Raw genomic sequence first — 24,262 nt, 5'->3', positions numbered from 1 at the left:
GGAGAGGGGAGGGTGATGCTTCTGCTGGCCAGCCTACCTATCACTGTGCTGCAGCTTTAGAGGCCCTGTAGGTAATTTGCATTGCAGCGGGGAGAGGAGACACACACCAGTGTCATCTGTGCTGTGAGGGACCGCTTGCCTAGTGACATTTGGCAGCTCTAATTGCCTCTCTGATGAATTAGGCTACCTGTGATGGTGCAAATTGTTTGTGGAGGAGATTCCCCCACTGTGCGGTGAACTCCCGCTGACACCATCTCTCTGTTTTCTGAGCCAGCATTCAGCATGACATCGGATAGAGACGTCTGTGGGACACGATGACGGCCGACAAGGAGAAGAGGAGGTAAAGTTGAGACATTTTGATAATTACTGTGTGTCTCATACATGCTATCAGCCCGAACTGACACGTGCCTGTGGTTTGTAGTTTGTTCAGAGGTGAAGCTGTGGCCACACTGGGCATTTTGACCCTGTGTCCTTCCCCATTAGTGGTAGAAGAAGTACTCAGCTCTACCACCCTGATGTAAAGTTCAGAGTGAAAGCATGAAAATAACCCAAAAGTAGAAACTGAGGACGCTGCATTTTGAGAAATTCTCAGATTGGTTACCGAAGCTGAAATGTGGCTTTTAAGACTTCCTGAACAAGTTGAGAAACTTTTACAATTACAATTTTTCTAGCTGGTGCTATTTGCATTAGGTATGTATATATATATATATATATAAACGTTCTGCCAAACATTATAAAATTGTTCTTAAATCTGTATGACTACAGTATTTGACCTAAGTTACAGGAGGACTTTGAATTGCTGTACTCCGCAGAGCAATTAGCCGTGAGGCGGCCAGGAAGAGACGGCGAGTGGAGTCTGATGTATTTGGAGATTTGTCTCACCTCCTGCCGCTGCATCCCTCCGTCCAAGCTCACCTGGACAAACCCTCCATCATTCGCCTGACCCTCAGCTACATACGCATGCACTCACTGCTCAAAGGTAATGACACAAGGCATCATCATGCAGGACTGACACAAATGATATCACTTATATAAAATCATACAAAAACTGCAGACACCATGATCTTATGTGAGTGAAATATTCTGTTATTGACCATTTGACCAATTCTTTTTATATTTATCACTGTTAAAACTTTCTAGCAGTGTATTTCACAGCTAGTAACTAAACTGTAATGTGTCCTGATTCTGATACCAGAATCAGAATCAGAATTCCTTCCTTTTTTGTTACAGACATGCAGATCCTGGCCTGAAGTTTAAAATAAATATTTAAGTAACAAAGTAGCATTTAAATCCCTGAGGTATATGTAAAGAAGAACATATTTACTGCTGTGTAAACCTTTACATAGTAAAGATGATGTCGATGCATAAATGGAGATGAAACATGCTTAAACTATGTGATGACGTTAAGTTATACAAACACCTTTTTTGACCTGCTTCAGCAAATGTATACACTGACTGCCATGTTTGAAAAGACAATGTGGGCTGATAAGTGTGGCCAGTATATAAATATATCAGTTGTGCTGCATTGTATGCTGCATTGGGCTAGTGTTTATAGAAAAAGATGCAAACTTTTGACTTTGGTTCACAGCTGTAAAGCTTCTGGTGCTACATGTTATTCAGGATGCTAATTTTAAAGACAGACTTTATCTTAATGCAAAATAAAAAAATCTCTTTGTCTTTAAAATGTCTCTACAGTAAATATTCACATGATGAATTTTAGTTTTTTAGGTTTGCAGCATATAGGTAAAATATCACCGAATAGATATGTACATATGTACACTATTATGAATACTGAATCCAGTGAAATAGAATCAAAATGTTTCCCATGAACATTTTGGAAAATCTTTGTTTCAGAGAGCATCAGGACAACAGCAGAGTCCACACACATGGTGAGATATGCACAAGTGGCTGAAGGCAGGGAGGAACGGAGCGACTGTGATGGAGGACAGGATGAGGAGGAGAAGGAGACCAACATGTACCTCAGGATCCTGGAGGGATTTCTGATGGTGTTGTCCACTGAGGGTGACATGATCTTTCTGTCTGACAATGTCAGCAGGTACATGGGCATGACACAGGTAAATGCATGTATATAGTTAATATGATAAATGCAGGCAGGGTGATTAACATGTGAAATGTATTTATTTGTTTACGCCAACAGACTGAGCTGATGGGACACAATATTTTCGAGTACACTCACCCATGTGATCATGAAGAAATCAGAAATAATCTACGTCTAACAGCAGGTGTGTGTGTCTGACACACAGAGAACTATTTATCACATGCTTAAACAGGTTTAACTGTCAATAAACTTGCTTGTTTTTAGAGGAAGTCTGGTGCGGTGAGAAGAGGGACTTTGTCATGAGGATAAAAAGCGCTCTGACACACAGAGGAAGGAGCGCCAACCTCAAGTCTGCTACGTGGAAGGTTGGTGTGAAACAAAACCACCTTTTAGTTAAGTTCCACATTTGCATTATGTTGTTTTGTTAACAGATTGTAATGCAACTCAAAAAACTCTTTGTTTTGGTTGTGTAACATCCTCTGGACTGATTTCTCCTGTTAGCTTGCCCACCAAATGTCACAACACATGTCTGTGCAGTGTAGCTACATTACAGCTATTAGCTTTCTCGCAAGCAAATCTGAGTGAATGGTGGTTAGCATGACCTATTATGTCATTATGTCACCACAACGTGATCCATATACTTATTTATTAAATCCAATTACCTGGATTTTAGCTTTCAGCAGTGATGCATTGCAGGGATAGTTAGCCAGCATGACCCTTTAACATGTGTCAATATACATTGTTACATGCAGCCTATAGTCCATCACAGTGCAGAGGCTGTTAGCAACTGAAGAACAGTTCAAACTGATGTCCAGGCTGCTTGCTCACACTCTGCACACTGACTCTTACATTTAAAACCTTTTCAAATAAAACCTTTTAAGTTAAACTCACAAGTTGAATTCTCTGCGTCTCAGGTTCTGCACTGTCAGGGCAGAGCAAAAATGTGTGTGTCCCCTTCTTCAGTTTCCTATCTGCTCCTGACCTGCCGGCCTCTGCCCCTCTCACACACACTCCTCAGCACGCACACCTTCACCAGCCAGCACAGCATGGACATGAGGTTCACATACTGTGACCAGAGGTGTGTATGTAGTCCTAACTTGTACTTGATACTATGCTTATGTTAAGTGAGAAGCAGAAGTAATTATCTAGTATAATTGACAGCCAGGTATGACAGACTGGATGACATTAAGGGGATTTTAATAGGTTAACTTTGCATGACAATGATGACTCTTATTACCTTCGCCATTTTCTCATTTTGAAACTTGTGACTGCATATCAGTGAACCATCAACTGACCCTGCTGCTTCTAGTCCGATTAGGTAATACTCATACAGAGAACTAATTCATTCACGTGCACTCACACTGCTGTGTGTGTTTGTGTGTGTGTTTGTGCAGAGTGACTTCACTTTTAGGTTACAGCCCAGAGGAGCTGCTAGGCCGTTCTATCTATGAGCTGTGCCACACACTGGACACACACTGTTTGAACAAAAATCATCTGAACTGTAAGCCCTGACACACGCATACACACACACACACACACAAAACAACTACACAAACCTCTAAACTTCTGCTTTTGGCCCTCTCTGCAGTGTGTCTGAAGAGTCAGTCAGTCAGCGGTCAGTACAGGATGCTGGTCCGTGGTGGAGGTTACGTCTGGGTGGAGAGTCACAGTGCCGTCATCCCTGCTGTCAGACCCTCCAAGTCCAGACCCAGCGTCCACCAGCCGCTCTGCATCCTCTGTGTTACCTATGTCCTCAGGTGTGTGTGACATTAACTGAAATTTTGAACTATCATTGAACCCCAGTGGACTGGCGTTTGGGAGTTTTTCTCTCCTGTCACATTTTTAGTCACTGTGGGCTGTTTGTTCACACTAGTGTTAACTCCTGCACCTTGTCCTGCACCTCTATGGAAACAACACAATCAGGGCTATAAGCAGAGAGAACTCAACCATATCTTTGTAAAGTAAAACAGTTAAAAATACATTTTGTCATGTGTCAAATATGGCTTAGACGTGGTTACAGTTTCTGACATCACACATGTGAAAGTTGAATGTTTGGTTATTCTGTCGCTGCGTAAAGTGTTGAATTGTGCAAATATTTTTCATAGTGTGCATTGTAAACCTTTTGTTAGGCTGAGTTGTTTGAAAGGATAACCCCTGTATGCATTTGTGTGTGTGTCACAGTGGAGTGGAGGAGCCGTTTCTGCAGCTCTCTTTGGATCAGACCATCCACAGACATGTGAGCTGAGACCCTGAAACCCACCGTCATCTGAGACACCAGCACCCTGCTCTACCTCCTTCTGCTTCTTTACATCAAGTATTTTTCTCAATCTTTTATTAAAGAAAAAAAATCCAAATGACTGTGTGTAGTCTTTCATGTTATCTACATAGATGCTACATTTTAAAATTTCAGGTTTTCGGCTCAACACAAATAATGTTTTACTTCAGAGTTTTGCCCTCCTGTCTTATTTTAATCATCGCATTCTGAAAAGAAAGAAAATGGAGATCTTTAGCTGTGGTTGTCAGACAGTTGATGGGGTGGGGGGGGGGGGGGGGGGGTGTTACTGAGAGTTCAAATCTGTTGGTGGTTTGACTTCACTTTGACCTCTCTGGGCCTGACCTTACTTCCTGTGGGGTTTCTGGGCCACCTGAAGTGTGGAGTGACATCTGTCTGTCAACTAATAATGTACAGTGCACACACACACACACACACACAATATATATATATATATATATATAGAGAGAGAGAGAGAGAGATACACATTGTGCTGATGAGGAGATGTGAGTAGACGCAAGTCAAAGCCACAGCTTCCTGAATAGAGACGCTTGACAGGAAAGTTCTCGTGGGAACTTTGTCAACTTTTTACCTCTCGGTTTCTAAACACACACACACACACAGTATTGCCACACTACCTCATGTTTCAGTTCATCTTCCTTTACTGGTATAATACTGAATTCAAGTGAAAACAATCTACAGTGTCCTGATGGAGACACTGTAAAAGTGTTGCCACAGGTCCTGCTATACTCTGTACACTGCTTAATGGCTGCTGGGCTCTGTTTTCTTAGACACTGCTGAATCACATTTTTTTTTTATATCACCTGAAACAGAAAATATGTTACCAACCCACACAGGGTTGAACAGCATGTGCATGTAATGACAGCTGTGTACTCCATGTCCTTCCAGCTAAGGCTATAAACTTATCAATCAACCTATTTGATGAAATCAGTCATCTAAATCTACTCAATAAGAGTGAGGCAGGGCATTTAAATGTAAATGTAGTTATACATTCATCTGTGTGTATGTAAGCAGCAGGCCTCAGTGGATTTGTGTTCTCATCCTCATACTGGTGCCCCATCTAGTGTTTAACTAAGGTCATTAAAATGAAACCATCTGCCTTCACTCACATGCAGGCAGATTAATATCCCTCATAATTTATAAGCCAAAGTCCACCCTGTTTCTTTTTTTTTTTAAATCACTAAAAATAAATGATATTGTCTTGCATGTGTAATGGGCTCCAAGCTCCAGTGGTATAATCTCAATAGTGATTGTTACATGTATACATGTATATAGCTTATTTGTTACTTATCTTATCTGTTTCTACTCTAGTAGCACATTGTGCACTGTCTTTGTATTTGTTTTTCTGCTGTAACCACTTAATTCCCTCCGGGGATCAATAAAGTCTAACTTATCTCTTATCTGTTTGTCAGAGAAATAGATCAAAAACTTTATTATTGATCCCAAGACAATTTATTTGCTGCCTACCCTGTCTCCTGCCTCCCTTACACCCAAGAAACAACCAATGTGTGATGTATCTGCTGCTGTTAAAATATGAAACTGTGACAATACCTGACATTGGTGCAGTAGGTTGAATGATCGAAGGTGGCGATAATGCTGTCAGTGAAACGGGAGAGGTGTCATTCACAGCAGTTGTTTAGTTACAGGGGTCATTTTTATTCATTAATTAAAGCACTTGTAGTTACGGCTGATGTCTTTGCTTCCTTCCAGAAAAGGATCATGTGACATCCAAACAGGAAGACCTCTGGGACAGGAACATTGTGGGCTTATCCAGGATTTGGGATACCTGAAGTGCTCTCACAGAAACTGTTGGTTTCTGCTGGTATTTATAGGTGAGTGTGTGCACTGACATTCTGCTCTATTTCTGTTTGAAAAGAAATCAAAGAGATTGATTTTATGTATTAAACCTTTACTTTATTATTAATGAAGTAAAGACTCTGAGGGTGGAAAAGGCCCAAATTTTCATTGTAAAGTCTGATTTCTGAGAATGAAAAACACATCTCAAAGTCCAACACTGAATTCCCAAAAAACGTACTCCCGTTCCCCTTTATAGCTTCTTGATTAACGTGACCCTGGGAAATTTATCCTTGTCTGCAACCATGCTGGTTTTTCAAGGTGACCCTGGCAGCAGTTGAGGGAACAGCAAGTTGTGTGATAGGCTTGATCAGTCCTGTAGCCTGTGTCTGCACACGAGGTGGAGATTAGAGGAGGTCACAGTGATGGTTCTTATTTCATACTGTGACCAAAACCCAGTAAAACTGACACAAAACGCTGGCAGGACGGAGGCCTCCGTTCCTTCACAGTGTGTTTCCATTGAGTGCACCATGTGACCCTTGTTTACCTCAAACCTCGACACCCACCTCCCCTCCCCCAGTCACACCCCCATGGTTTGGTGGGTGTTGTCAGGCTGTGAGCCAATGACATGACAGGGTTCACCCATAGAATCAAACCATGATAAATCAGTGCGTGACAGTGCAAAGTGGAAAACACACAGAGGAGCAATGATTTGATTAAAGATAAACTTAAAGCAAATAAGGAGGAGAAGACTAATAATCAGAGTTTCATGTAGTGCTACTCCTGAAGTAGTTATAAATTAGAGTGGAATTGTTATTTAAGTATAAAAAAGGTAAAGACAGACAGTCACTGACCTCTGGTGCAGAGGTCACAGTTTAAAGTTCTGCTTTCATGTTTGCTAAGCTAGTGAAATAAGATGAAATTACCTGATGTTAAAAACACTAAAATTGACTAAAGCTAATAAGTGTAGAGTAAGATCCTGTCTATGTGAAGATATTTGTTTTTTATTGTACCTGTACCACATGTGTGAACTATCATTTAGGTTCAGATTATCTTTACTGCTGTTTGCTTATCTGCCTAAAAAGGACCAGGACAAACAGGTTTATGTTTAAACAGTCAGGTCCTTTCTGTTTCATGAAGTAACATTGTTTCATCCTGTCCTTGTATCAGCCAATAAAGCTATATGACCCTGTGGTGCACAGGCAGAACAAAGAGGAGATATGCTGTTATTTATTATATATTATTGCATTAGTAACACTGAAATATGACCCCAGTGACAATGGAAACATTTGGAGCCTAACTGTACATACATTATCATACATGCTGTGTTCTCCGTTTTTGATTTTCATGCTGTATTCTCTGTATTTCCATTGATTTTTATATTGTGTAATTGTTGCACCATTTAAGCATATGATTGGATAATTGCACCTGCGTCACAGGAAATTGATCTAATCTTATCTCATGTGCAGAGTCCACAGGTGTGAGCCTGGGTCAGGGCCTCTTCAGCCGAGCTCAGCACTAAGATTCTGTTTCTCTGTGCTGCCGTGCAGGATGTTAAACAATGTTCACATATGTTTGCATGGGTGAAATCATTGTGGTGTGTTATATAAGAGCCATGCTTTGACAATGGGAGCAGATGTACTGTCGTAGTGTTTATGCATGCATGCACCACATGTAGCCAACATATACATACAGGTATTTATAGAGAAAGAGAGAGCAGATCTCACATTTACTCTAAACAGAGCATGAACATGCCAATATAATAACATACAATAATCATTGGTGGTAGACAATACACTTTTATTTTTAATTTTCAGTCATGCTAGAAGAGGTGTAACTCCAGGGACTTGGGTGTTTGTCCAAATCAAGCATAAACCTCTGCAGCAGAGGAATGCATGAATGTGAGAAATGTCAGAAATAGCAGTACACTGTGCTCACATCCAAAAGCAAGTCCATTCCCACAAATCTCCACATTCAACTGTCCAATATTACAACAGAAAAAACATGTTTACAGCTCGGTAATAATAATAGGCTAATAATATACCCTGTCACCAAAATTCCTGCAAAACTAATGGTACCAAAACATCAACATGTTATTATTTTTATTTTTTACACTTGCAGAAAAACATAGGTAAACTGCAACTTGCATCAGTTTGCAGCAGTCCAGTCATGTTGATGTTACAGTGTCGTACATTTTTGGCTGTTCATTTTTTTGAGGTGAATATGGACAGTTTCAGTGACAGCTGGTAATATTCACTTGCTCACACTGTACATCACCAGATCAGCTCCCCCATTAATTATTGCTGCTCATGGAGGAGGTTAATGAGTGATACAAGTACAATGGGCCTTTCAACATCTCCCACCTGATGCCTGCACCCTCTCCCTCACCCAACAGATCAGAGAATAACTGCTGATGACAGCAGGCTGCACAGAGATCCTTTGATCCAACCTCAAAGTACAAAACTCTAATGCTGCTGCAGCTCTACAGAAGCTAATGAGTGACCAGGCTGGTTAAACAAAAAATTTATTAGTATCAGTGCAAACAATTGAGTAGAATAAAGTACATAAACATTACTGCAACATTACAACCTTCATTGTATTCTTCTGTTGCATTCATCTAAATGCTAATCAGAATCAGAAATACTGTAATAATTGCAGCTATGGCATGTTTATTACATACAGTTGAAAATGATCAACTAACAATATAGATAATTTATTTTCTATCAAAAACAACAGCACAGACTCGGGAACGCGCGCTGTCAGTTGCTTCACACGGGCACGTTGGTCCTCCTCCTCGTTCTCTTCCGCGTGTGCGTGCCCCCGCTACCTTCCTTGGCTCGTGCTGCCTTTTAAAGCAAACAGACGCAGCATGTCATTCTCCACTCGGCCAGAAGACGGGACACGGTGAGGAGTCGCTGTGTCGCTCATTCTGCCCCCTCTCCTGTCGTCACCCCCATCGTCCTCGTTGTTTTGTTGCCTTTTTTATTAGTTCGTTTACACGGTTAGCTAGTTCCAGTCATGTATCGGTATTTCGGGGAGATGCTAAGCCGCTCTGCGGGCACTGTTCTGGCCTCTGGCTGCGTGGACTCCGCTCTCCCGGTGTCCTCGTCCCTGATGCGGGTCCGGCGCTATGCCGACGCAGCAGACCAGCCCGACGACCCCAACTTCTTCAGAATGGTCGAGGGTTTCTTCGACCGCGGTGCCACCATCGTAGAGGACAAGCTTGTGGAAGACCTGAAAACCAGGGAGAGCCCAGAGCAGAAGAGGAACCGTGTGCGGGGCATCCTGCGCATCATCAAGCCCTGTAATCACGTCCTGAGCGTGTCGTTTCCTATCAAGAGGGATAACGGAGAGTGGGAAGTGGTGGAGGGGTACCGCGCCCAACACAGCCAGCACAGAACACCATGCAAAGGCGGTAAGAACCAAGCCAGACCTCCCCCACCGGCCCGCTTGACAGCTAGCTTTAGCAAGTTTCTTAGCAGTAGTTAGCCTAGCATGTTAAAAAAAAAAAACACAAGGCAGCTCCTGTCAGCAGCTGCTACTGTGGTTCAGCATTACACACAGCTTTACGTGTTTTACCCTTAATTAGGCGCAATTAACTTCACTCTCTGTTTTTCTGATAACAGTTACTTGTTTGTTGTGTGTGTTTCCTGATGTCATGTTTCTGTGCAGTATACAGTGACCTTCCTTCCCACCTGTGGTTGTAATTGTACTGTATTTGGTACCTTGCAAGCTAGCAGTCAATCTGCAGTAGCCCATGGCTTCATTGGTTTTAAGTCACTAGTTATTTTTTTCCAGCACAGAATTCAATTTTTGACTCCAAATTGGATGAATGTTATGAAAAAGGAAAGCCCTGAAGATACTGGGTTATCATAACATTGACTACTGTCTCAAACCTCTGCTGACGGCTGACCATTTTGTCCATTCGCTGGAGCTTCACACACGGGTCAAAGCATGGCATAAAATGGTTCAGTACAGTGTAGAATTGTCACGTCATGTCATGCTCTTTGGCTCAAAGTTCAGCGCAGAGGCATCATGGGCTACTTCTGCACTGCACTATGGGTAAACTGTGACGCATGGGATATGATGTATAGGAAGATGGTAGGCATGAAACTTGGGAAGGGGTGGTTGTGTTTCCAAGCACTCCTATTTGTCAGCAGTGTGACAGGTGGGGGAGGGTGCAACGGAGAAGAAACATTCCCAGTAGAAAGAGGCATGCCACTTGGTTAGCCAGCCAGTCAAAGGACATGTTTCACCACTGTGGAACGGACGTTGGCCTGCTTTTAACACTATGAAACTCTTCCACTGCACCTGCTAGATGTCGACCTATTCTGGGGAGGCACGTTTCTGTTCACAACATTCACATTGAAAGCTCTCTCAACATAATAATTTAATAGGTCAGCAAATTGGCTCACAGTGTGTGTGTCAGAGTGGTATCATTTATGAAATATCCATTACATATTTCTCCACCAAACACTTAGCAGTAATGGCACATTTCTGATTTTTATAGCACCAATGACTGTCCAGCTCAGGAGCTGGTGCTTTTTACTGTGTGTAAAATCAATAACATTAAAGCTGTTCAATCCAATACTAAATCAAAACCATTCTGCACTGTCACTCTCTCAGATTGCCTTATCACTTTTTATTTCTTTTTTTTTCTTTTTTACAATGCACTGATAAATATTAGCTGCAATATTGAACTGCATAATCACATAAATTCTCACTGCAGAAAACAGCAGAACTGGTATTAACACAGGACATCTTAAGAGGACATCATGACTGTATGAATAGGTATAACATCTCTTAATAGGAGGCATAGGAGCGGTTATCTTTGAGTGGGTTTAATCATTAATACACTGCACAGACCCTTGGTTGTGTTTGATCAAACTACAAAGGGCAAAGGCTGTTGTTGTGTGTGCGTGTTGTCCTCATCCTCCTGCTTTGAAAGCCACACAAAAAGCTGCTAAGCTAGACCACTCTGCTCCTGACTGGACTGGATGTGGTCTGTGTGTGTATTTGCACACAAGGCCACTCAGATTTTGTTTGTTCTGATGAATAGTGCTTTCTGCTTTCTGTGCAGAAGTGGAAAAGACCATTTTGACCATGCTTTAGCTTTTAGTCATGCCAGTAGAACATTTCTCCGATTACTGCAAAAACTCTATTTATTAGAGACTATTTCAGAGGAATGTATTTACAGGTCTGTTTTGGTTCTTGTTGCTGTGGTGGATAATAAATGGGTGCTAGAGTGGGGGATGGTTAGACAGCCAGGCTTTTTCCCCTCCTTTTAATTTGATCAGTGAGCTTAAGATTGTCTGCTGCTGGCCAATTATCTCCCTCTGAAGAATGGGGAAGAGACAGAGAAGAAGGGCCGCGGCAGCACTCTGAAAGATGAGGCCTTGTTCTGGGATGTTTCTCTTTTCCTTTGCACGTGACCATCATGTAATTCAATCCTGCAGCAATGACGGGCCTGGGCTGGAAGTCCATGAATGCAATAACACAAATGGTTGGAGGTGGGCAGAAAATGAGGTCATCAAGTGGCACTCAAAGATGACTTCATAGTGGGCGGGCATTTAATTGTGTTTCCTGTGTGCTTGCTTGCAGTTGAACACACATGTGGAGACACTGGCAGTGCATTTGTCCTCACAGCAGTCTTCTCTTTGTGCTGGTTGCCCTTGGGTTTCTTGGTGTAAGCTAACTCTGGATGGGCTATTCTTGGTATTGCTGCCGGGCTCAGACATGCACACTGTGCATACGCAATTCGGCTGTGCGTGCTTGCATGTGTTACTGAGGCAACACTTGTAAACGCTACACAACAGGAAGGTGTAACTACAGATCGAAGGCCAGGCTCTGAATAGAGGGCTGGGATTGGTTCACCTGGGCTCCACCTGCCCATTGCTGTTACCTTAACTGCCAGACACAATTAGTGATCTCTGAGCTGTGGTGCAGATATGGAGAATATACAGGTCTAATTTTTCTTTTTTTCTCTCATTAAGGTCTATTCGATATATATCTGTTCAATATATCCCCATGTTGCATTACTCATAAACTTGTGTTTTCTTCATGTGGTGTTTTTAAAATCGCTGCCGTCCTTGTGTCCTAGGTATCCGTTACAGTACAGATGTGTCTGTGGATGAGGTGAAAGCGCTGGCCTCTCTGATGACCTACAAGTGTGCTGTTGTTGGTAAGTATCAAAGTCTGCCATGAAGTCCCATGTAACATTTAATAGTTCAAATTTCCACTTTGACAAACTAAAGTTTCTGTTTTTACCCTTAAAGTAAATAATCTAGCACTACTGTTGTTGTTGTCAGGCGGCGGTAATGCATCTTAATACTGGTTGCCACCCACAATAAAACAGAAACAGAAAGTAGCTTGTCAGGTACTACCACTACATGTAGCTACTAGTGCCAGAAAATGATGTCAGTGGAGTGGAGCACATGTGGGAGTTTCACCCACCTGCCCCTCCTTCACAAAGCTGAAGATGAATTAAATGACAGTGTTTTTGTTATTATATGTTACAAATCTGTAGTTTTTTTCTAGAGAGGTGCTTCAAAATATGGTGCATTTTAAGCTGTATTGTCTTCCTTTAGATGTGCCATTTGGTGGGGCCAAAGCTGGAGTCAAGATCAATCCCAGGAATTACTCTGTAAGCCCTCTAATGTCAATCCATCTCTCTCACACACGCGTAAAAATATACTGATATGTTCATTCAGAAAAGCAACAGAGCCTATGATGTACATGTCACATTGGATGATTCAGTCACACTGTAATGTGTGTGTTACAAATTGAAGGACAAGACAATATAAAAGAGGCTAAAGATGAGGAAAGGACAATAAAACCTTAAATATGATGGAAAGGATTGCTGTGGCATGCTTTCCCTAAAATCTATGATCACTTGCAGGATAATGAGCTGGAGAAGATCACCAGAAGATTCACGATTGAACTGGCCAAGAAGGGTTTCATTGGTGAGTTTCTGTATGTTAACAGTTTCCACTCACAGAAGTAAACATATAATGCAGCAGTGTAGTTGTGGGTGTGTCTGTGGGAGCCTGTTAATAATAGTGGAACATGGAGGGATTGGGACAAAAGTTAAACTGATGTATTTATTTACATGATCACAGTATCCAGATGTCAGATATGGTCCAAAAATCTACAGAGAAATCTGGACAAGACCCCATTGACTATGTTGAGTCAGTATGTTTACTCATGTACCTGGATGCACATGTTCATAGTGTGTTTAGTCAAAACACAGCAGAGAGAGGTGTAGCTGTTGGTTATGTATTTGGTAAGCTGCAGTAGCTGTAAGGTTTTATAGGACCACCACTCTATATCCTGGAGGCAATGCAGAATGATCTCTCCACTTCCCCTTCTTCTGATTTTATATTTGTCAGGTTTTTTTTGAGGGTATATGGATATGACACAAGGACACAAAGACTCTGTTTGTCTGACATTGAAGACTGTTTCTCCAAACTTTTAGGCTCAACAACAGGCTTGTTTGTGATACCATACTGTCTGTGTTAACCTCCTGGTGTAGTTTTCTGAAACTTTCCCACTTACCCCTCCCTTCCTCTCCTTCACATCTTTACCAGGACCTGGCATTGATGTCCCTGCCCCTGACATGAGCACAGGAGAGAGGGAAATGTCCTGGATCGCAGACACATATGCCAACACCATTGCACACACTGTAAGTTCAAGTTATACAGGCGTACTATACATGACATATCTGTCTGATGTGGCTGGAGTCTTTTGGTACATTTTTTAAAAACAGGCCAGAATGGAAAATAAGGCATGAGTCACATGTAAACCATGCACAGTGGTTTCCTGCCTCTCCCTTTCCCAGCCAACCACAGAGACATTCCTCCTCTCTTTAGAAGCAGCCTCTCAGTCTAAAGCCAGCCTGTGTGTGTTTTTGTCAGTCATTTGTTCTCTTATCAAAAACTCAAACTTAGTTAAACAGCATATATTTGACTAAACATGGAAAATATTTGTACATGTGTTTGTGTACGTATCAAACAGACCCAAGCAGTCAGCAGGCATAATGGTCAGGATCTGTAGAGGTTCTAATATAATGGCTGTAGATAGACCCAGTCGGCTTGTGTGGCTGCTTATTGATTGCCTATTTTCTTTGTCTTATGATCCATGTATAATCCAATATAAAATGTGTACAGTATATCAACCAACACTTGCAAATGATTCAGTGTGGTTTCCATTCAGCTCTGCTCTATTCTCTTCTCACCTTGTCGAGTCATGCGCCCTCTGCTCCTCATACTTCTCACAGGGCTTTGGAGTGGGTAACACATTCCTCCTCTGGGTATCTGTGGGCAGAGAATTATGGGTAGTGTGTACTGTCATTCAGTCAGCTGCCACACTGCATGGCACAGCTGAAATTTGATGCAGGTGAAGTGCAATTCCACTTTACTGTATTGAAGAAGCAAAAGTTTTAAATATAGCATGTTTATCTTAACTGCTTACGATAAAAATGTACTTAAGCAGTTTTGAGACCCACTTCATTCACCCAGCCTTTGTGAGCTGTTTGTTTTGGCCTGTGTTTATTTGAGATGTGTGCTTTGTGCATAATTATGTATGTAATCTGATCTTCCTTGCATGTTTGTGCAGGACATCAACGCCCATGCATGTGTGACAGGAAAGCCCATCAGCCAGGGAGGAATCCATGGACGCATATCAGCTACTGGACGTGGAGTTTTCCACGGCATTGAGAACTTCATCAATGAGGCATCTTACATGAGCATGCTGGGCTTGACTCCTGGTTTCCAGGACAAGACCTTCGTCATCCAGGTGAACAGATTGATCCTAGTTGAAACATTGTATTTACAAGATACTAAGTGTACTGTTATCTGGTCACTGATACTCACAGGAATTAAGTTTACAGTTGAAATCAAGATGAGGGATTTTAGAGCTACGCCTCAATCAGAGCCATGCCATCTGTTTTACCCTGGCCCTGATCTCCTCTCACAACACAGACTGCAGTGAGCTGAGCTTTCCTTTCTTTGTTAATGGAAAATGATGATTCAGTGATATACAAAAAAGAAAGTGCTTCATGCTGAGCTTTGGGAGAATAGCAGGATTTTGCTGGTCAAAAGTTTGTGCTGAGGAAGGCAGATTTTGTTTTACAGAATCTTGTTTTTGAATTCTAAGAGGTATAAACTGTAAATGTATGAGAGAAGCCTTAGTGTCTGCAGGAACAAAAAGTCAGAGCACAATTCTCCTTTTTTCCACTTCCTTTTGTCACATGATTCTCATGTGACACACAAACACACACACGTGTCAGTTTTCAGTGGTCTGTTCTCTTAGTCTGATATCCTTTGCCCTGTTAGGTGCATTTTCACTCACAGAATCATAAAAGTATGATTTCCAGGTTCCTGGATAAGCATTTCTCAGTCAGTCTCCTCAGTCCCTATTTATAGCATGATTCACATTTTTTTTTTTGATAAACAGAATGTTCGATTTTAAAGGCAGGTGGTGTTAGTGGGTTGTTTGGAGCCAGTGTGGTAGTGAAGGAGCAGTGAGAACAGCTGAATCATGTCATGGATGTTCAAAAAGCTAATCCCTGTATGTGAGGATTACTTTGTGCTTAGATTAGATTTTCTTAGAGATTTATCAGTGAGAAACAGAAGAGCAGATCTCTACTGTGGTATTAAGAACAGCCATTTTCTCTGTTAAATATGTGTCACTGTCCTGTATTTCCAGCGTTTTTATTGCACACAGGAAATGTGCTGCCTTCCAAAGAGGTTATAGCTAGAGCTGGAGGAAAATCGCCAGTACCACTCTGAGAAACGGATGTAAACAGGCAGTAGTAAATATAAATAAATGATTGTTAGTGGGTTTCAGGCATCATTGTCACTATTTTTTATAAATGATCAGAAATAATAGACCTAATATAGCAATAGAAAATAATACTGTAGAATATTATTTGACAACATACTCTTTAAACCATCTGTATTAATCAGCCAAGAACCAAAGTTGATGTACCAAAACTAGCCACACGGTGGCACCAGAGTACGTAGCTGTGTGACACTGATCACTTTTTGGCTGTATGCAACAATTGATATAATTTAAAAGTGGTCACAGTTGTTGGAGCATGTCAAATTCACTTCCTCATTGTAACTTTTCACAGGGCTTTGGTAATGTAGGTCTCCACTCCATGAGGTACCTGCACAGGTTTGGCGCCAAGTGTGTGGGTATTGGTGAGATTGATGGAGCCATCTACAACCCAGAGGGTATCGACCCCAAACAGCTGGAGGACTACAAACTGGTGCTTTTTTTAAATTCTAAAATTAATCAGATTCATTATTATTTAATGATATCACCATAGTATTATACTAGAATAATACTCAAATATTTATTATTTCTGCAGCAACATGGCACGATTGTGGGTTTCCCAGGAGCCAAACCTTATGAAGGCAACATTTTGGAAGCAGACTGCCACATCCTGATCCCTGCTGCTGGAGAAAAGCAGCTGACACGTCACAACGCCCCCAGAATCAAGGCCAAGGTGAGTCTGTTACTCTGACAGACCAATAACAGTGATTGTGAAGTTGTCATTTAGATTTGAACTTGGTCACATTCTTTAAGTGCTTTCTGTTTTTTGTTAGATCATTGCGGAGGGTGCTAATGGTCCCACCACACCAGATGCTGACAAGATCTTCCTGGAGAACAGTGTCATGGTTATTCCTGTAAGCACACAGACACTGACTAATCAGATTTACATGAAAATCTCAGCAGAATGTGAAGACATGACAGCTCTGGATGCACAACTGTAGTGTTTGCTAGCTTGGTGAATCATGTCTATTCTGCATTCATTCCTGTCTACAGAGCTATTTCTTTTTTTATACAGTCTTATTCTTACATGTAAAATGTAAACTATTGCTAAGCCACCCTTTGATGTGTGACTGTCAAGTTAATAACTTCACACAAGCAATTGTTTTACAGTTTGCAATACCTTTATTTAACAGAAAGAAGATAATGCTTGCATAGGACAATATTACACAGAGAGGGGTGAAGGCTGTCCAGAGAGGCAGATTTCTGATTGAGTAATGCTTCTTCTTGCAGGACATGTACCTGAATGCTGGTGGTGTGACAGTCTCTTATTTTGAGTGGCTGAAGAATCTGAACCATGTCAGCTATGGAAGACTGACCTTCAAATATGAGAGAGACTCAAACTACCACCTGCTCAGTGAGTATAAGACTTCACTATAATTCCTACGACACACAAACAAGATGAGGCAGCCCCACTAATACATTATACCAAAAGAAAGACCAAGAGCAGATAATTCACTAGTGGACAGATAGTGACATATTTTCAAACCACAACCAGACATTTGATTGATTTTACCACCCAGTTATTTTTTTGCAGTAAGTGTAATGTTAGGGAAAGTAGAGTATTACTCTAGTCCTCGGCCTCTTTCCAGCTTGGGACTTTCTCCACCATTTCTTGGACTTTTTCTTCTTCTTCTCTTGCTTTCACGCTCGCTTCAGTTTTCATGCCTTCAAACTTCTCTTTAAACTGCCTTCTCTTTTCTGCTGGGCCATGAATCACCACCTTTCCATTAGAGTGCAGCATTATGGTGCCATCAGAGGTGTGAAATTCATGTACAAGCCAGGTATCAAATTGGTTCTGATACTTATCACAAAACACATTTTTCCATGCATCTGGATTTTTAGCATAAAACATGTATCTGTCTTCTTCTCCATTTTTTATAGTGACAAAAAGTTGTTCTGGCTTGAGCTTCATTTGTACTTCTTGCTGCTTGTTTTTGTGTGCAAACTTTTCATCTTTGCTGTATCTGAATCTATGAGGCTCCTGCAGGGAGACAGACAGAGAAACACACATGTGAATTCTTAGTCTCTGACATTAAAATGAGTTTCTGTCTCTGTTCATCTGACACCAAGTCTTGTGTAGAATCTCTTCTTCTCAGGGTACTTACAGCTCCTGCCATGTCGAGGTGTGTACAGTGACAGTCCCGCAACTGCTTCCTGAGGACATATAACAAAGCTCACATTAGCACTTATTATCCTACTTGTGGAGAATAATGTGCCATGTCAGACACCTAATAAATGTTATCCTGTTATCTTGAATTTACTGGTCTATTGCTGAAAACAAACAGTTAAAGATTTAAAGGACTGAATATAGATTCTTACCTGATCTGGTGGTTCTTGCAGCACCTGCAGCGTTGTTGTGTATGGAGTGTGTCCAAGAGACGACCTGTCTTGAGAGCTCTTTACCTCTTTATTTATACTCTCTCTCTGTTCACATTCAGCCAATCCTAAAGTGGTTCACCTTATATGGTGATACAAAAATAAATGGGGCGTTGTATGATCAGTCTGTGTGCCATCACAGGTAATCATTTCATTCCTCCTTCTCTCCTTTCTAGTGTCTGTGCAGGAAAGTTTAGAGAGGAAGTTTGGCAAGCAGGGTGGACCCATCCCCATCGTGCCCACTGCTGACTTCCAGGCCAGAGTTGCTGTGAGTAACATGCAGACTTTTGCTCATCCAAAGTGAACAAACAATGTTTTCTTTGCAAGTTGGACAAGTTGCCATGTTGGCACTGCTGAACACTGCCACATGTTTGCACTAAGATTTGTCCCCTCTATCCAATCACCTTCTGTTAACGATGAGCTGTTTAATCACTTCAGGTCAGAGTGCTGCAGGAATGAGTCTTTGGTTTACTTGTTGTAAATGTACTTTGTCTTAGTTGCCTGATGCCTGAAATCAGGATCTGTGGTTAACGCAAGCACACATGATTTTCATGTTTTTTTCTCAGACACAAAATACACTGGACACCAGCCCACTGCTGATTTATGTTCTGTGTCTTATAAAAGGTGGTTACTAATCAGTGTGACCCTGCTGTAGTTCATTTAACATTAGTTTTTACTTCTGCTGAAAAAATCTTATCAGTAGTTTCCTGGTGAAGAAGACCAACTTTGGTTTTGGTCTACAAAAACATAGTTTGCATTCTGTTTATGAAGTTCCCTCTGTGATGGTCCCTGTGTGGTCAACATATAATCCTCCTTTGCAGGGTGCCTCTGAGAAGGACATTGTCCACTCTGGGCTGGCCTACACCATGGAGAGATCTGCCCGGGTAAGTGACTGTGTAGCAACGTGACACCAAAAGCCCTCAGTAATAATAGTATAATGTAAAAAAAAAAGTTCCCAAGATAAACTGTTCTCTGTCAAGGACTCAATACAGACATCCAGTAACAGCTTAGTTCCTCCTTGTGCACACGGCACACCGTTATGTCACACCATATCTCACCCGAATCAATTCATTCAAGAGCAGTGTGCCATTGATGCATGTCTGACATGATGCCTATAAAGCCTTTTATGCTATGCACAAAAACCCATAAACATCTGGCTTTTGTTAACAATGTGAAAGGGGTGTGTTTTTATCAGCTCCTCTCCAGTTGGCAGTGATTTAGCGTCTCCCTCTCCATCAAAACAACCTTCACATATTGCTCATTTAGCACCAACTGCAGGAAAAAATAACAATCTTCAGCCTCCATGTTTTAGCAGAGTATTCACTGTTATGACTACTGGTATATGAACATATTTGGAGGCCTTGTTGCACATTTCTCCTGCCAGCTGCCTGAGCTGTGAGCCAGCTTCTGTTTTCTTCTGTCTTTTTTAGCAAATCATGCGCACAGCTAGCAAGTACAACCTGGGCCTGGACCTGCGGACAGCTGCTTACGTCAATGCCATTGAGAAAGTCTTCAAAGTCTACAATGAGGCAGGGCTCACCTTCACATAAGCGGCCAATCTCGACTTCACACCTTTCTCCCTTCCTTCTGCTTATTGATCCCCCTCCACTCCTGCCTTCAGAACATATCACTGTTTACTGCACACAAAGCATATGCAGCAACACTAGCCTGGTATTTTATCATCTCATCTCTGCGCTGCCATTCTATCTCTGTTTTTGTTTTTGCCTGAGGTTAATGCTGACATTAAAACTTGTCCCTCCCTCAGCCTTCATTATATAAATGTTTAGCTTATTGTATGGCAGCCATGTACCCAGTGCCCTTTGTGTGTTTGCTGAATGCCTGTGTAACCCTCCACACGAAAGATGCCTTAGGTCTGCTCTGAAAGGGAGACAGCAACTTCAGTTCATTTAAAGGGATTTAGATTTAACTGAATAAAAAAAGTCATTTTATTTGTCTGGAGTTCTCACTGTTAGTGCATAGTTTACAGTACAGTAGACGCGCCGCTCCTCTGCCTTTCGTTTTTTTTTTTTCCTCCTGTTCCTGCAGCTTCTCTCCAACTCCTCCACTGGCCAAGAAAGAGGGGCAGGGACGTGGCAAAGTGTCATCCATGTGATCGCCCAGTCCCTGGTTTTAACCGTCCACCTCCTCACAATTATTTTGGAAGAAATTCCTTTTTTTTTATTTTATTTGTTTTTTGGAAACCAATAAAATGTTCAGAAGAAGATATTAAATGTGTTCCTTGTGATTATTAAATGCGTTTCTTTCACCAAATGTTTTGCTTCGACTTGCTTAAAAGATGCTCTCTATGCCAAAACGGGCATGTCAAAACTGCCTGGTGGTTCTGTGAAAAAGGCTTGAGGGGTTCTATTATTGGTGCCTTTCCTTGGAAGTGAAAAGTAATTAATTACTGCTGGTTAGATGCATTTGACTGACTACTTTTTTTGGGGGGGAGGGGGGTTGTGTATGTATCACTATTATAAAAATTGCTGCACAGCCTCCTTTCAGCTCTGTCTTTTAAAACAAAAATGGAAATAGGCTAAAATCAGAATGTACTCTATTGGTCCAAGTTCTCACCAATCTTCACAGCCTCTACAAACCAGATTTTACTCTACCCTGCACATTAAATTTGGAAAACCTGCAGCCAGCAAATTACTGAAGTTGAACTGAACATTTGTGACTGCCAATCACATGTTTGTTAATCATTGCTAGTTGTGCTGCAGGGTGCAATCTTATAAAATAGTGTTTGTGCAATTGCTTTATTTGAAGTGAACTTTTAATTAACACATGTAGAACCAAGTGCAAATTTGGCAGTTTTTCCAAACAAAAAGAAGAAGCAGAGGCATGCATTTCTAACCCACTTGTGGGTTCTGGGGTTTATAATTTGTCTGTGTTTACCTGGCTGAGAATACAAACTTCGTTATTGATTCCACTGGTACAGTTTATAAAATCGTCAAGTCTGCTTTGATGCCTGCATCGTGCATGAACACATGCACAGGTCAACACATGTATGTATGTGCGTCATTGGCCTTATCAGTTCTTCTGTTGTCCTTGGTTGTTGTGTTGCACCATAACTCTGTTGGCTATTATATACATTCGTTGTGTACTACTAATTCTATTGTTGGCAGAATAGTTAGTGTTAGCCGTCACTGTAATAAAGTCTTTATTGTCATTCTACAATAAGAATTCTCAGCCCATTGCTCTTCACATAGCTGACCTATGACAGCAATCTCATCGTGAAGTTTGCAGACAATACAGCAGTGGTTGGACGCATCACCAGTGGTGACGAGCATACAGACAGGAGGTGGACAGACTGAGACTCTAATGCAAGAAGAACGACCTAGTCCTCAACATCAAAAGGACTAAGGAGATGATTGTGGACTTCCGTATAGGTCTGGCACTATTCCCACAGCTGTGGAGATGGTGGACAGCCTCTCTAACAAATTGACATGGCTGGACAACACCAGGAGCATCAGCAGGAAGGCTCAACAACACCGGTACTTCCTGAGACATCTAAAGAGGGCGGGGCTGGCTGAGCAATAATTCACTCAGCTCCTTATATAAACTTGCCATGTTATCACAATAAACTTTTTTTCATGCTGTTTACATGTTAATTTTGTATATAGTTATAATGTGAACATATCTTGGTATAACATAAATATATCTTGTTATAAAAACAACCGTTGGAATTATAATATGATACTGAGCATGACAGTTCAGTGCTTCCATAGAAAATTAATATCTGAGAACCATTATTAATGCTGTGCCCATAGCCATATTGTCAACCATAATTTGATCTGAATGCTCATAAATTATCCACTCTGCTGTATCCCTGGCAGGCTTTGGCTCTTACCTCCTTTCCTGCCCTGATCCATCCCTCCATACTGACAAGAAGACTGAGAACAAATTACATATGGATGCCAGGTGTGGAGTGATGTGGTGAGGGCAGGATGAGTGGCCGCTTTCACTCTTCAGTCTTTTAAGACAACATTATTTAATTATGAGCTGCTTGACTTCAGTGAGGCCTCGTTATATGACACATTTTCAGTTGAATTATAAAAAAAACACACACCCAGATAAATGTATCTAAACCTTTACATTATATCAGCTTTTATTCATTCTGTTTTCCTCATGCTGTTATGTGTGAGAGGCCTGAAGTTTGGCTTGTTTTCGATTAAATATGAATCCTTATTAAAATACATTTTAATGGTGGGTTACCAATACTAAGCCATGATTGCTGCAGCTGCAAAAGCAAAATTCACTTAGTTGTTGGCTACAGGTTTTCCAAATTAAATTGGCTGTGACAATGCAGATACGTAAATACTGATAACATGTTTTTTTTTATCTGAAGATGGGTGAGAATGCACAAAGGCATGTTTGAGTTTGCTTAAAAATAAAGCCACACAGACAAAAAGTGTGAGTTAAAATGTCTGTGTGTAAACAGAGCTGCTGTTTGTAATCAAGAACACAAGAATCTTTAATGGTGTTTTTTTCTTATAACACACATTGAACAGAAACTAAATGGAAAACTGCTCTGTTGAGGAGTGATCTCAAAACAATGAACTTCTTTAGAATACATGATTAGAATACAGTTACATCGTTGAAATCAGTGGATTACATGATGGTACTTTCACATGTTTTCGCTTGTCTCATTGTGTGGTCATATACATGTGTATGACAGTGAATAGTCATTGGAGTGAGAGCTCTTACCGTCAGTCATGATGTTAGCGTCACTTGAAGGAGTGAACTAGTTAGCTGTTAGCTGCTAGCTGCTAGCTAACAGCATCCAAAACTGAGGCTGAAGTAGGAACGTGTCACTTGATGTCAGCTAGTTTTATACATGGGCCTGTTTTATGTAATATTCAAACATTGTTTCTGTGTGTAAAATGACCTTTGGTTGCATTGTTTAAAAATGTTATTTTCACATCATTACGTTCTGTGTCTGTTTCTCTAACCAGAATAACATTGATGTGAATGCAGTCAGCTGTCATATTTTTATTGTTTTATACTGTCCTCTGTAGTAAGCAGGCACTGATCGCTGCATTTAATCACTTCAATGTGTGAGTAATCGAAGTCACATCACGTTATATGTTATATACGCTATATGTAGGTCATGTGTGTTTGTCTGATTTCGTGCTGGCAGGTTGGGGTTTGAGTCCCGACCAGTACCAGTGTGGGCCCTTAGGCAAGGTCCTTAATGCTCCTATCTTCATGCCACATAAAAACAAATGAGAGGGCTGGTACAGCAACCTGTGGCTAAAAGTTGAAAAGGACACAGCAACTAAGTTGAAGATTGGTATAGATTTTTTTTAATTGTAATTGTAAATCTTTGCTCTTTATTTCTTTATTAGTTCTTCTATTTTTTGTTTTTATATTTTCTTCTATTTACTTTTTGGCTCAGCGTATCTTGGGCCCTCAGAGGCAGGGCCATCATGTAGGGCCAGTGGAGAAAGTTCTATTGCTGAGGTGAGTGATGATGGGAAAACTCTATCAGGTGGACATGAGGGAGATTTGCCAGTTTTTTGTCTCTGTAAATGAGAGTAGGCGGCAGATATGGAGGCTTTGTATAATCTGTTAGTGTAGTAGCACCAGTACTGTTGTTTCACTTGGAAATAGTTTCTGTATGTCACCGTGTTTTAAAATCAATGAGTTTTTGTTGAATCTGTCTCTGAAATGGTCATTGAGTTAAGTGTTTACTTTTGTAGGTAAAATAGTTTAACAACCTGTTAAAATCAGAAAGAAATCGCAATTACTTCATATTATATTATATTTCATAATATACTAATGTACTTTTTTTCACCACCCACCCACAGAAGGTGCGAAAAAAAGTTGGAAAAAAAATAATCTGCTAAGCGGTTTTCTATGTATATTATCGATCACTGTGTGGAGAATTGGCAAATTAGCGC

At 41.1% G+C, this 24,262-nt stretch overlaps 2 protein-coding genes across 3 annotated transcripts; both read left to right on the top strand.

Annotated features, from left to right (window-relative positions):
- Positions 1-92: 92 nt before the first annotated feature.
- Positions 93-4,413, top strand: epas1a (endothelial PAS domain protein 1a). 2 transcript variants are annotated; one of them, XM_028430568.1, is made up of 9 exons: positions 93-340; positions 813-979; positions 1,855-2,075; positions 2,159-2,243; positions 2,324-2,424; positions 2,974-3,137; positions 3,454-3,560; positions 3,648-3,816; positions 4,241-4,413. In XM_028430568.1, exons 1-9 carry the CDS (start codon positions 315-317, stop codon positions 4,302-4,304), a joined length of 1,104 nt encoding a protein of 367 aa, XP_028286369.1. In that variant the 5' UTR covers positions 93-314; the 3' UTR covers positions 4,305-4,413. The 2 variants fall into 2 exon arrangements, with proteins under 2 accessions (XP_028286369.1, XP_028286370.1); XM_028430569.1 differs by lacking the exon at positions 93-340 and adding an exon at positions 559-690.
- Positions 4,414-9,003: 4,590 nt separating this feature from the next.
- Positions 9,004-20,313, top strand: glud1b (glutamate dehydrogenase 1b). Its single transcript, XM_028430324.1, has 13 exons — positions 9,004-9,561; positions 12,247-12,327; positions 12,734-12,789; positions 13,045-13,108; positions 13,733-13,827; positions 14,760-14,939; positions 16,279-16,416; positions 16,519-16,656; positions 16,757-16,837; positions 17,214-17,337; positions 18,536-18,627; positions 19,181-19,243; positions 19,790-20,313. The coding sequence occupies exons 1-13, from the start codon at positions 9,165-9,167 to the stop codon at positions 19,907-19,909; spliced, it is 1,629 nt and encodes a 542-aa protein (XP_028286125.1). The 5' UTR covers positions 9,004-9,164; the 3' UTR covers positions 19,910-20,313.
- The last annotated feature ends 3,949 nt before the right edge of the window (positions 20,314-24,262 follow it).

The sequence above is a fragment of the Parambassis ranga genome, chromosome 19, assembly GCF_900634625.1.
Source record: "Parambassis ranga chromosome 19, fParRan2.1, whole genome shotgun sequence".
NCBI lineage: Eukaryota > Metazoa > Chordata > Actinopteri > Ambassidae > Parambassis > Parambassis ranga.
Note: the sequence above shows the minus strand (reverse complement) of the source record. Positions and strands in the feature narration are given on the sequence as shown.

Excerpts from the sequence above, each read along its gene's own strand:
- glud1b (XM_028430324.1), top strand. The coding sequence starts at position 9,165 with ATGTATCGGTATTTCGGGGAGATGCTAAGCCGCTCTGCGGGCACTGTT. Across the intron at positions 12,328-12,733 it reads CTACAAGTGTGCTGTTGTTG|ATGTGCCATTTGGTGGGGCC; the intron begins GTAAGTATCAAA and ends GTCTTCCTTTAG. Across the intron at positions 16,838-17,213 it reads ACAGTGTCATGGTTATTCCT|GACATGTACCTGAATGCTGG; the intron begins GTAAGCACACAG and ends TTCTTCTTGCAG.
- epas1a (XM_028430568.1), top strand. The coding sequence starts at position 315 with ATGACGGCCGACAAGGAGAAGAGGAG. Across the intron at positions 341-812 it reads GCCGACAAGGAGAAGAGGAG|AGCAATTAGCCGTGAGGCGG; the intron begins GTAAAGTTGAGA and ends TGTACTCCGCAG. Across the intron at positions 2,425-2,973 it reads TCAAGTCTGCTACGTGGAAG|GTTCTGCACTGTCAGGGCAG; the intron begins GTTGGTGTGAAA and ends TCTGCGTCTCAG.